General features: G+C 32.6%; 1 protein-coding gene across 1 annotated transcript in view; it reads left to right on the top strand.

The window, feature by feature from the left end:
- LOC106463533 (coiled-coil domain-containing protein 57-like) overlaps window positions 1–14,737 on the top strand; it is a 77,129-nt gene that overhangs the window by 5,356 nt on the left and 57,036 nt on the right. Inside the window, exons 3-5 of the mRNA XM_022391059.1 lie at window positions 4,018–4,186; window positions 4,907–5,117; window positions 13,173–13,330. Coding sequence (XP_022246767.1) covers window positions 4,018–4,186; window positions 4,907–5,117; window positions 13,173–13,330 — 538 coding nt within the window. The remainder of the gene's footprint in view (window positions 1–4,017; window positions 4,187–4,906; window positions 5,118–13,172; window positions 13,331–14,737) is intronic.

Here is a 14,737-nt window from a genome sequence, read left to right as displayed (position 1 = left end):
ATCAGCTGTGTTCCAAGAATGCTGCAAGTTGTTTGGCATCCGATAGACCAAGACAACGCCACTTCACCCACAGTCTGATGGGATGGTAGAAAAGTACAATTGGACACTGGAACAGGAATTGGCAAAGTTTTGTAATAGTCGTCAAGATGACTGGGATGTCTTACTCCCTCCACTGTTGATGGCCTTTAAGACAGCAGAGCATGAAACCTCTGGATACACTCCAGCAAAGTTGATGTTTGGTCGGGAACTGCGGTTGCCAATGGACCTGATAACAGGACGCCCACCTTATGACGAGTTGGCTGAAAATGTGCCATAGTTCGTGAAAGTGTTATCGGAAAGGATGGATGATATTCACCATCAAGTGCGTTCAAACTTGAAAACGTCTGCCGATTCCATGAAGCTATGTTATGATAAGAGATCTACTGAAGTCAGCTTTATACCAGGAGACAAGGTGTGGTTGTATAATCCCAGGAAGACAAAAGGGAAGTCTCCTAAATTGTCTTCTCCATGGGAAGACCCATATGACATAGTGTATCATCTCTCAGACGTAACTTTCCGGATAAAATGTGGTCGGCGAGGTACGCCAAAAGTGGTGCATGCCAACAGGCTTTGGCGTTATCACAGTCCAGGTCATTTCAGTTGGAACGTAGTGAACAATGGAACAAATGACGCTGCTGAAGACATGCCACCTGAAAAAGCCACTGTCAAAGAAGAAACTCTACTCATTTTTGAGAAGGAAAATAGTGAAGCCGTTAATGAAGTTACTACCACTGATGTGACTGTTACCAATGGTAGGACATTTCCTGATGAAGCAGATGAACCCCACATGAAGCAAAAGCCAACGAGACGGAGACTAGTACGGAAGAAGATACGTCCTGTAAAATTAAGAGAATTTGTTGAATTTTAATTTTGTGTTTATAAATTCTCTATATTTAATGAAGTTATTGTTAATTGTTTATTGGTTTAATGTAAGTGGCTATTTTTCGGGACGAACAATACTAAGGAAGGGGCAGCGTTACGACAGCGGAACTCACGTGACGCTAGTAACACGTCATGAGCTTCTAGAAAATTCATGTCCCTTTATGAAGCCTCGATTGTTTACGGTATTCTTGTATATAAGACCTTCAAGAAGTGACGGCAACAATGGAATTGAATTGCAGACAGAGATAGAGACGACAATTGAGTCAAGCGTGTGAATCGTTCGTTCGTTGTGAATTATAGCGTTTGTTATAGCGTGACTGTGGAAATTAAGTGTATCGCAAAGTTGTATTCAGAAAAAATAAACCAGTTTTATTTAAGAAAGGACTTGCTTCGGTAAAGTTTCTTCGGAAAGAATTTTTACGGAAAATTAACAAACGACTAGAGACGTAACAATACATAATATAGGGATTGACTCCCTAATGATACCGATTGTATAGTGTACAAAGCATTGAGTATTTTACATGTTAGTGATAAAGAATTTGTAAAGTTATCTCGACTGAAACGAGAAGAAGAATGTTTGGTTTGGTTTTGAATTTCGCCCAAAGCTACACGAGGGCTATCTTTACTAGCCGTACCTAATTTAACAATGAAGAACTAGAAGGAAGGCAGCTAGTCATCACCACCCACCGCCAACTCTTGGGCTACTTTTTTACCAACGAATAGTGGGATTGACCGTCACATTATAACTCCCCACGGCTGAAAGGGCGAGTATGTTTGGTGTGACGGAGATTCGAACCCGCAGATTGCGAATCGAGCACCATAAACCCTTGACCATACCGGGCCGAGAAGAAGAAATACAATTTGGTGGGTTGGTCACTTTCTGGTTTGGTATCTTAGCGATAGTTTCTTGCCTTGTTTTTGAGCTTCTTTGGTAGAGAAGCAAATGAAAGTGAGTGGCAATCATTTTTTAAAGTAAAATTCTTTGTCATTGTTGATTTTTAGCGTGTATATTAATATTAGACCTACTGAGTACCTTGGCCATCCCTACGTATAGAGTCTATTGACTCTATGATAATGCATGTTTTATGTTTACAGAATTTCTATTTATAATTTGTGTATTTCCAAATAAATCTATAAGACATTTTTGTATATTTGTAAGTAGACAAGTAGATGTAGTAGTTATGAATGTACAACTTATAAATTCACAAAATATTTAACTGAAGTCACGGAATCAAATTGTAAAGAATGACGATCTAATTGACCGGACTTTTACATACGTATTCTTTTAACACGTATACAAAAAATAACTAAGTAGTAAGTTGTGATTAAATATGCAACACGCTATAAACAAATTTTAAATCAGGTGATTTGTGTATGTGAAGTTTGGCGAAAAACGAACTAGATGCCCAATCTTTGCATGAATTTTTTATACGAAATTGTGTTAAACATGTTTCGGGAAATCCCATCTCCCATACGAAACATTTAAGAACAACAAACCAAACAATAAAGCCAGGTATTTTGTAGCTGTGAACTGCACTCTTATGTGTATAGCGTTTGAACTGATTTGCTTTGAATTTCGTGCAAAAATATTCGAGAGCTGTCTGCGCCAGCCATCCCTAATTTAGCAGTGAAAGACTAAAGAAAAGACAGATAGTCAACCTCACCCACCGCCAATTCTTGGGTTATTCTTTTATCAACGAATAGTGGGGATGACCGTCACATTATGACGCCCCACGGCTACAGATTGCTAGTTGAGCGTCCTAACCACCAGACCAAGCTAGGCCTATTGTTTTCGACAACAATCCCTTATTCATAAAGTTAATGTAACTTGAGTCATTGTTTTAGCAAGATTTCTTGAAAAAATTTCTTCTCTTTAGCACTACATGTTTATACTTTGATGAAATACAATAATATTTAGACCACAGCTCAGTCTTATATAACATTTAGACTTACCACATTTAATATACTCCTGAATCATTTTACCCATACCAATAGAGTAAGTCTTAAACAATACATGGGTATATGTATAAGTATGAGTGTGAATAAAATACTAATTATGTTACGTATTAGAATTTCGAATAGTCCAAAGCCGAGTTAACTGATAATTTAAATTTAGGTTAAATTGTACTTTGGATTTAGTATTTAAATATATGCCGATATATAGTCAGTTTACGATATTTGCCAAAAAGATTGATACACACGGTTTTCGTTTTTAACACAAATACGTTTTAATGCACACACAACAGTACAATTTACAATAACAATTACTACAAACGGTGATTTATAAACAGAAGTTTCACAAATTTACAAACAATATAAAGTTTTCTTTCTAGTCTGGAACTTCACTGATATCTTATCGAGGGTTTACGATGAGCGAGTTAATTACGAGTTGATGTAAGTACGACTTTCCGGGAAGCCTGCTAGCTTTGTCCTTTGCCACACACGCTGAGGTTTTGATCAGTTGAAGTTAGGTAATGTTTTCGTAAAAATACTAATGTCCGATGGGAATCCACTGAAGTTAAACGATTTGTAATATTTGAAATTTATAAAGATTCCTGGTCAAATATCTTAAGTTTTCCTATTGATAAGCGTTATAAAAATCACAGTTATAGCCTTCGAAGTTTATAGCACACTGATTATAGTGAACTACTAATAGACACTCACTCACTTGGCTGTATTTATAGGAGTGGGAAGGTTTTCTAGAGAATTCAGATTACATAACAATACTGAGCTACATGTAAACGTTTACGTATATAGATACATTGTTGATTCCTACTCTCGAGAATCTTCTACAACTTTGGAGAATAGGCGGGAGTACTATAAGAGTACAAAAACAGTCAAAGAGATGGTGTTGGGAGCTGTTGATTTAGCTTCTTCTCTTGTCTATCACCTCAAAATTAGGGATAGATATACGTAGGCAGTCCTTGTGTAGCTTTGCGATAAAATTATAAATAAAACAACTATGTCAATTTCTATAAAACACTCACTGAATTACATTACACAATGACAATTTCAAATGTAGCACGTTTCAAGGTGAGAAAGTAATATAACATAAAAGGGAAACGCTTTCAATTTTGATGGTTACTTTGTTTTTAGAAATGAAACACGCATTGACAGCTAAAGAAGAAGAGTTGAGTGTCGTTCTCGTAGAAGCAGACAAGATGAAGTCGGCTTTAAACTTAGAGTTAGAAGAACGTGAGAACTTGAAAAAACATTATTTGAAAAAGCTTAAAGAGAAGCAACAAGAAACTGATGAACTTTTGTGGTAAGCACTTATAAATTCTACATGTGAATTAAAGCAACGGATTCTTATGTACTGTATCTTTTGTTGCTTCCCATACAAAATGTCATTTAAAGATAAATGAGACTGACTGCTTAGTCCGATGTATATAATTTGGATCTTAGTCAATATTTGTGATTATACATATATGTTATATGAACAACCCCACCACAAACACTTTGTATGAGCACACATGTTTTATCATAAACAAAAACTCTTGTTCAGTTATACGTCAGTTTCCGAGAAACACTTCTTCATTGTTCTTGCTCCTGGTTTAAATCTTTGCTATAATAGCTAAACTTTTTCTTCTAATGGGACTAAATAGTTTTTTTGTTTGTTTGTAATTAAGCACAAAGCTACACAATGGGCCATCCGTGCTCTGCCTACCACGGGTATCGAAACCCGGTTTTTAGCGTTGTAAGTCCGCAGACATACCGCTGTGCCACGAGAGCGGCGATTAAATAGATAAAAACAGCTAAGATCATGTGGGACGTTGAGCGAAATCCATCGTGCTGTTGAGAATTTATTTTCGCTTGACATATTTTTTTTTTTATTTTGTTGCGACCGACAACAACAACAAATTATGTAATGATGTATAATGTAGTGATCACATCTATATGATTTAGAATACCAGACTGAAATAGCCAAGTTTGATTACTATGAATTAGGATTTCATTAAAAGTATATTGTGTTGTTTGTTTTAAGTGAAAGAGATGCCGAATATTCACGAGAAAGACAAGGTTATGAAGTTCGCTTCCAAACACTTCGTGCAAAACTTTCAGAAGTGGAGGAACGCGCGGAAGAACAGAAAAGACAAGAGATACTTACTGTTGACAAGATTTTGAGACAAAAAGACGAAGAAATTCGGAAGAAAGAGAAGGAAATGAATGACTGTCTAGAAGAAAATCGACAAAAAGTGAGTTCCCTGGTTAAGCTGAGTAATTATTTCGAGTTTAACATCGACATTAAATAAGACCTCAAATGATAATGTAATAGTCCTAATGACACTGTTATTTCATAAAATAGTATCTTGTGGCAGTTCTATCAATTTTGGAAAATTCTAAAGTGATAGTGAAGAGATTTTCGTGTATTCCATAACCTTTTTATCCTTCAGGATTAACTAAGAAATCGTTCAATAAAGTGTAAAACACATAAGACACCTGCTGTGCGACGTGTAAGCCGGATTTTCACGTTTGATTTTTTTAAAATAAAATTTTTAACATATTTTTCATGAATGTAATAAAAACAACAAAATCAAACCTAGTCTATTTCAATTTTGGCTAGTGAGAGTTGTTAATGTGCTTTCATGTCAATCAATTGGATTAACCGTTATCCTTAATTTACTTTAAGAAGTAAAGCAACACAATAGGCTATATGTGATCTTAGTATAAGTCAGTATAAATTTAAATATGTAAACTATGATACATGGTCTCTGAAAAAATTAAAACATAACTGCTGATTTGTTCAAATTTAAATACATTTAAAATCTTGATGGCACTAACAATTATTTTAGTTTTTTTCCAATTCTTCGGAATTTTTAATTTAAGGTGACTTAAAATGTTTTGATAGTCGTGAAGTGTCATTTATCAGAAGTAAAAGTACTGTTCCACCTAGTTCTTCACACAAAGTTATAGATAAAAATACCTATTTCATAAATCATAATTATTCGTTAACAAAATATAGATACAAATCATGCCCTAGAAGTAAGTATATTGTGCAGAGATTTAAATTCAAAATAATTTTAGTATTTTAAACATTATTTTACTCGGCGTTATTTAGAGCCACTGAGCTACATTTTTCCAAAATCTGGTTTTTAGGCAGGCCATAAACTTATTATGCTTTAATTATAGATTATTTTAAATCACCATGAAGCTAAAATTACCAAAGAACTATAAAAAGTTGCATATTGCCCTAACTGTAATAATTGTGATGCTGTTTATCTCTCAAAACGTTAAAAATCTAAGAAAATGAACTTAATGAAATTTAAAGTTAGGTTGGTTTGTTATAGAATTTTCGCTCATAGGCGTCCCTAATTTTGAAATGATAGACGAGAAGGAAGGTATCTAGTTGACAGCCTCCATACAAACCATTGCGCCACTAAAGAAACGAACCATAAAATATCGTCTTCATAGTGTGAGCCACACCCAGCCCTTCAATATAAGTCATACTTCTATTTCGTTCCTAACAGAATAGGCTTATAACAGAAATTCACGTATTAGCTGGCACAATACATCTACACGTTTTTAAGCAATTTAATCAGCAAAACAATTTTGTGAAAAAATTAGTTGAGTCCTTCTTTACCGTTCCACACTTAACAGTTCTTAATGGTGTGTGGCTTAGGCGCCAGTAGATTGGTGTTATATGTCGTGTGACGTGGTTTTTGTGTGAGGTGTATCATTTTACCTTGCGTGCCATGAAGATTAGAACTGGTAATTTATCCGAAAAAGTGACGATTACAAATGTATAAATTAGTTGGTATCATTTTTAATACGCTTTATTTTCATCTGCTGTTTGATTTTAATAGCTAGAAATCCCCCCCCCAAGAAAAAACAGGCAATGACTCTGAGGTTATATGTAAACTATCTGTTGTATGTTCATGTAACTACTTCGCAGGGTATGGATAGATGTTCACCAAATTTGGTATGGAGGTTCATTGGGTCTATGGGGAGATACATACAAATGTTCAGTTTTGCATTCTGCGGTTTTGATGAGCGTTTTTACCACTACTTTGCCCCCTCTTGATGGATCTTCACCAAATTTGGCATGAAGGTTTGTTTGGTTTATACGGATATACAAGCAAATTTGTGGTTTGGCATTTTGTGTTTTACCGTCTTTATACATGTTTTTTTACAATTACATATAAGTGAAGCAACTTTTCATGTCCTAAGATAACCTTTCATTAATCATGAATTTACATAAGTTCTGTCCAGGGGACGGGTACTCCAGCTAGATTTTAATAAAAGGACACTGTTTTTATATTCACATAAAACCTCGCTCTACATTGCTTTCTGGTATAACTTGTTGTTTTTTTTTCTTCACCCCCTGTTTTACTGTTTTATTTCAAACATGTTTATGATATTGTCGATCCTCTCAGCTGGTTTTTGCACTCCTGGTTCTTTCGGTTTTGTGAAGTGTAGTAGCTCGCAATAATCTTTATACCATGCTCAGCTAACCCTAAATTGCAGTTTGGTTTGTTATGAAATTCACGCAAAGCTACTCGAGGACTGTATGAGATATTAGCTCTTGTTGTTATTGAGGAATGCCACAAAATGGAAACTTTATGTTTTCAGACTATTAGTTATGTATGTTATAGTTTCATCTACTTTTATTAGTTAACTGTAGGTAGTAGTTTCATCTACTTTTATTAGTTAACTGAAGGTAGTATTTCATCTACTTTTATTAGTTAATTGAATGTTATAGTTTCATCTACTTTTATTAGTTAACTGTATGTAATAGTTTCATCTACTTTTATTAGTTAACTGAAGGTAGTATTTCATCTACTTTTATTAGTTAATTGAATGTTATAGTTTCATCTACTTTTATTAGTTAACTGTATGTAATAGTTTCATCTACTTTTATTAGTTAACTGTATGTAGTAGTTTCATCTACTTTTATTAGTTAACTGTATGTAATAGTTTCATCTACTTTTATTAGTTAACTAAAGGTAGTATTTCATATACTTTTATTAGTTAACTGAAGGTAGTAGTTTCCATTTAACTAATAAAAGTAGATGAAACTATTACATACAGTTAACTAATAAAAGTAGATGAAATACTACTTTCAGTGAACTACCAAAAGCAGATGAAACTACTAACCTCAGTTAACTAATAAAAGTATATGAAATACTACCTTCAGTTAACTAATAAAAGTATATGAAATACTACCTTCAGTTAACTAATAAAAGTAGATGAAACTATTACATACAGTTAACTAATAAAAGTAGATGAAACTATTACATACAGTTTACTAATAAAAGTAGATGAAACTATTACATACAGTTAACTAATAAAAGTATATGAAATACTACCTTCAGTTAACTAATAAAAGTAGATGAAACCACTACCTTCAGTTAACTAATAAAAATAGATGAAACTACTACTTTCAGTTAACTAATAAAAGTATATCAGGTAGTAGTTTCATCTACTTTTATTAGTTAACTGTATGTAATAGTTTCATCTACTTTTATTAGTTAACTGTAGGTAGTAGTTTCATCTACTTTTATTAGTTAACTGTATGTAATAGTTTCATCTACTTTTATTAGTTAACTGTAGGTAGTAGTTTCATCTACTTTTATTAGCTAACTGAAGGTAGTAGTTTCATCTACTTTTATTAGTTAACTGTATGTAATAGTTTCATCTACTTTTATTAGTTAACTGTAGGTAGTAGTTTCATCTACTTTTATATATAAATTTATATATAAAATCAGAGTGAATATATATAACCTTTTTATTGTCTTTTAATACGTTTCTGTCTAATATATGCTGTAATAAGAACGTATGTCATGACAAGATAAGCAATTATGTTTCATTCTTATCATAGTAAAATGAATTAGTATTTCTATAAACATGTTGAAATGTTTGTGATATTTAAAACCTTCGTGTACAATTATACTTCGTTACCATCTCCATTCTTACTAATACATAAAAAGGATTGTTCGTTCCATAATGGGATCCCTTGTATGATTATGATTCTGTCAAGCTTGTTCCTCAAAGTATCAGAAGAAGCCTGCAGAAAAAAGGAACAAGTAGAGTAATAGAGGGAAAATATTGATATAAAAAGGGAACAAATAAGAAAATTACTTTACTGAAATTATGATTTAATAACATAAGAAAAAAATTTAAACAATAAAATTCTTGAAAAAAAGACAATAACTATCAATACGTCTAAAAGATCGATATCTTGGTAGAAGTCGAATTATGTGATATCTAATATTTTGTTAGAAAATATTTGAGTTTCCATACATTTGAAATATTAGCTCTCAACACATGGACAAACACAACAGGCCTTCCACGAATTATGTGATATGTAATATTTTGTTAGAAAATATTTGAGTTTCCATACATTTGAAATATTAGCTCTCAACACATGGACAAAAACAACAGGCCTTCCACCATGGACTTTAAACCGTTATTTGTTGAAAACATTTCACCCTTTACCTAAATACACATTAAAATATGTAGAAAAAGTGAGAAGTGTACCTCTCTTATGTTTCCTTCAAATACATAAACCTATCTTCTATTACTATATCTCACCTTATAATCTTGTCAATAAGTGCTATAATTATTGAGCTAAAAAATACACCAAAACCATTCCACGCAAAACTCCACCACAGAAGACATATCTACCTGACATTTCTCTCAGAAAACGGGCATCCAACTCAATACATCCTTTATAAAGCACATGCAAACAAAACACGTATTTTAAGAAGGAAAAACTAATCTCATAGCTACATTGACTATTTCTCTAATCAGCAACGTGATCATAGTAAAAATGAAAAGTAGTTAAAAAAATCCAAGCTACCAATCAGAATAACACAAGAACCTAACAGGACACTCCAAGAACATTTATTAAACACACCTTTTACAAAACTACTTGCTAAACAAGAGTTAATGGTACAAGTCTGAGATTTTACTAAATTATAGTTTTGAATATATACGTATATAACATTTACAATACAAAACAAGCCTTGAACAAGAACGCTGAACATCAAAACAAAGTCACTAGCCTGTACAGTGGAGAATAAGATGTGTCCAGGTTTTTGGAAGTGACTGTGGAAACTTAATTCACAATGCGATAGGGATACACTATTTATCAGTCTTAACCTCCGTTCGCAAAGCCCCACAAATAAAGGAAAACAATGCTAAGAGATTAAATTAAGAAGAAGGTAAAAGATAACAGGGAAAGATGTGAGTACTTAAGCCTACAACGTCACACATCTATATTACCCTTCAATGGCTTGAGACAGGTGTGGAAAGGTGAAAAATATATATATACCAAAGAAGTGAAAAAATAAATACCAATATAGGAAATGAGAAAGAGAAACGTCTTACCACTGGGAGAGAAAATCTTACTTCCTGACGTTGGCATTCCAGGCTCCATCATGGTAGTAAAAGCTCGAATTAACAAGGTAATATTAATAACACAGCATAAATATATATATATATATACTAGAATAAAACCCCCACTGAATTGTCTAAACTACTATAACACACATCTTTCATCAATAAAGTCTGCTGTTACTACTAATTTTTAAGTATTCTTCTCCGCTTGTGTATTCATGTGTGTTAATGAAAATAGTGTCAAGAGTTTATTGTCAAACAAAATATAACATCTAATTTATATTTTTGTTCACAAACTTTAAGCATAATATTGTTAATTCTTACTTCTTGATACTTATATAATATATTTTTATATTTGTTACAAAATATTTTGATAACTTTATTTAATGTTTGTTTTTAATATCCATTAACTACTAATTTATATCAATATTTCAACATTAGCAGTAAAATAATGTAATTTTTTAGACATTCCACAGAACCTGGTTAGTTGTGAATTTATAATATCTATAATAGAAGAATGTGGAGCATTACTGTTAGGGACATTATCGAAAAGAAAATATTATTTCTTTTATCAGAAATATTTAAATTAACATAATTATTAAGTATTTTAATTTTTAGATCTAAAAAAACGTGCTTCTAGTGCAGAAATTAAAGTATTAGCAATTTCTATTCGTTCTTCGGACTTACCTTTCCTGTATGCTGCACTTAAGCTGCAGAAATCTCCTGTAGAATTTAGATTTATTTCCAGCTCACTGTTAAAAGTATTGAAAACTAGCTATTTTATTAAATGTGCTGCTTATTATTTTATTTGGCAGCATTAATAATATAAGTAGCAATAATAATAATAAATATTCAACGTATTTTGGAATATTTAATAATTGTGTAAAAGTTAAAGCTGTTAAAACGTTTGATTATATTACTGTATATACAACAATACCTTCGAAAGATTTAATTCTAGTTATGTTAATAAAACAGTATTATATCCTTCTATATTAATGTATATACAACAATACCTTCGAAAGATTTAATTCTAGTTATGTTAATAGAACAGTATTATATCCTTCTATGTTACTGTATATACAACAATACATTCGAAAGATTTAATTCTAGTTATGTTAATAGAACAGTATTATATCCTTCTATATTACTGTATATACAACGATACCTTCGAAAGATTTAATTCTAGTTATGTTAATAGAACAGTATTATATCCTTCTATGTTACTTGAAAAAATATATTTTAACTCAAATATATAAAGTATATATATTACGTTTCTGTATTTATAATAATTATATATTTTTTCAATAATCGGGTACATAAACAAGCGGTAGGAGTTCCAATGGAAGTTAGCTATTCTCTTTGTATAGATAATTTACATTTTTATGGAAATATGTTTATTGAAAACTTTATAAATCCGGATGTTTTGTTCTAATGTATTTTTCTGTTATACTACTAATATTGCCTTATTAATTTGAACCTTTACTACAATAATGGAGGTTTAAACGCCAACTTTAGGAGGTAAGGTTTTCTTACTCACAGCTCCCAATGTTAGGACTTTTCCTTTCTCTTTTCGCATATATTTTTCACTTTTTTCTTGTCTGTAGGCCGTGAAGGATGATATGGATGTGGGACATTATGGGCTTCAGCAACCACACCTCTCTTTAATCTTTTGCTTAATTTTTTTCTTAATTTACTATCTTATTAGTATTATTTTTCTTTATCTGTGACGCTCTGCGAATGGATGTTAAGATTATAGACGGTGTATACCCACTGCTATATGGGTGTTATTTCCATAGTCACCTCTAAAACCTAGGACACATCTTGTAACCCATGTTATAGCCTGTAGCCTGGTGACTTTGTTTTGTTGTGCAGAGTTTTTGTTTCTTTCATAATAAGATTGGACTTACTATTTGAAACGCAGTACTTCATTTTTTGATATAAGTATTAACGTAACTGCTTAGGTATTGTTTATGTTTACATTATATATATATATATATGTACACATCAGAAAAACAGAAAGGTCTTTACATATACGGATTTCGACCATATCAACCTACCATAAGATTATGAAGAAAACTAAAGTGCCCCATATGAACATTTTTTAAATACCATGGAACGCTACCAAATTAATAGTGACTCTACCTTCAAAGTAGGTATCCTTTTTAGAAAACAAGATTTTAAAGAAAAAAAGGTACATAGAAGCGTTGCTTATCAAAGAAAATAGTTCTAAAATAAATAGAAAGGATGGTTTGTTTGTTTGAAATTAAGCACAAAGCTACACAATAGGCTATCTGTGCTCTGCCCACCACGGGTATCGAAACCCGAATTCTAGCGTTGTAAGTCCGCAGACATACCGCTGTGCTACTGGGGGGCAGAAAGAATGGTAATTTTAATCCTTAAAGAACTTACGATTACACAATGAATAATTGAGCTACGTTATACAATAATTTTGATCTAAAAACAAGTTCGTTTTCAGTTTTAAATAATGCACGACGGTTCAGTCTCTTCAATAAATCTTTGTTTAATCACAATTGTAATTTTTTATAATATTTTATTCTAGTCACTGATCTGCTACGTCCTGCTACAACACGTGTACGTTCAAAACAGGAACAGACTTTAAACTAGCAAATGCATCCGTCTTTTCCTTTGAAATCGAACTTTTCACCTGTAACAGAGTTTTTATATAGTCGTTTGATTAAGGTGTATTTAAGCTGTAAAATTAAAATTACGGAATAAAAAAGGTTGTACTTATTTATTTAGAATAAAAATTAAAGTTTATATCTATTAATTAAATAATATGGTGTGAATAATCACATTTAAGATGGCATTAAAGTAACTCGTAGAACCTAAACTGGAAAATGTTTATGTAATGAGACTTGCTAAATATAGTATAACTTTTTTTAATATTACAGATTGAGGCAATATCCATGAAACTGTCAACAGTTACAACTCAGAAAAGCCATCTTGTTGAAGTGTTGCAGGAGTACCTCCATAAATTGAAAACCTTAGAACGATGTTTGCGAGATAAGGATTGGGAATTACGGGACAGTATAGCATTAAGAGACACTAGGTTAGTAGAAATACAAATAATGTCTTATGAAGTAATGTCTCATGCAAGAAGCACAATATTGTCTACACAATTTAATTAGCTCTAAGTTTTTAATGTTAAAAAGAAAATATAGCTCTTTTTTGAGTGATCCTGGGAGAAGTTTTATTAGAATTGTAGTTTATTTGTTTTTGAATTTTGCGCAAAGCTACTCGAGAGCTATCTACACTAGCTGGTCCTTAACTTAGCAATGATAAGCTAGAGGGAAGGCAGCTAATCAACACCACCCACCGCCAACGTTTGAGCTTCTCTTGTACCAACAAATAGTAGAATTGACCAACACTTTATATCGCCCCCATTGCTGAAAGGGCGAGCATTTCTGGTGAAGGGGGTTCGAACCCGTGACCCGCAGATTGCTAGTCAAGCGCTCTAGCCACCAGGCCATGCCAGGCTGAAAATTATAGACTGGAGAGAGAGGGAGAGCAACAGTTTTAAACTTATTTTTCACAACATCGCTTATGAAGATTTTACTAACTTAAAAGACTTAATAAATAATGAAAACAAAGTCAGACCCAGTATTGAAAATGATAAGATTTATTTAATATAAGTCCTGACACACACATATATGTGTAATATTGGAAATAATTACAGGTAAATTTTACAAGTATACAACCCCTTTAATGTGTGAAAATGAACTGCACCAGAATACAGTCATATTTTATTAGCTTACACTGTAGACAACCAATCAGAAAGCACCACACCATTAAAAAGACTATAAAAGTACAAGAAGTCACACTATGCTCAGTAGTGATAATATGAATGTAGTCATGGTTCCCAGGACTGAAATGCCACATGACAAGCGACTGAAATTTTTAGGTGCTCATTGATAATCCAAACGAAAAATTGTGCCAAGGCTCCATGTTTTAATAGGAGCTCTATGCAAAACTCTCAAGAGGTTACGTACAGCTGGCACTGTAAATAATAGAAGCAATCGAGGTAGAAAACTGGTATTCTTCCAGTCGATGTTAAGTTTCTCAAAATATGTTCTGTCGAGTACAAATCTTGACAACAACATTGCTGCAAATACAAGTGTAAATGTTACCATGGGAAAAGTAAGGCACACATTAGCATGAAGTAGTCTCAGTGGATGTGTAGCTGCTCGAAAATAACTGATGAGATAACCAAATGAAAAGATTGAAATGAGCATCATAATAAACAAGGGAATGAGCGAAACTGGAAACATGTGCTTATTACACATGAATCCAAATTGGATTTGTTCAGCAACAATCAATAACAGTTTGTACTTGTTTGTTTGTTTCAGGTAGAAATTCTGTTCGAGGATCTTCAGCGATACAAGTGCTTTCTTGATTAAACCACTTTGTTCTTCTTCTATACAAATTTTTAGTACACAGAAAGTTCCACAATCAGTAC

Source organism: Limulus polyphemus, unplaced genomic scaffold (genome assembly GCF_000517525.1).
Source record: "Limulus polyphemus unplaced genomic scaffold, Limulus_polyphemus-2.1.2 Scaffold1432, whole genome shotgun sequence".
Lineage (NCBI taxonomy): Eukaryota > Metazoa > Arthropoda > Merostomata > Xiphosura > Limulidae > Limulus > Limulus polyphemus.
The sequence above is the reverse complement of the archived record's forward strand: the minus strand, read 5'-3'. Positions and strand labels throughout refer to the sequence as shown.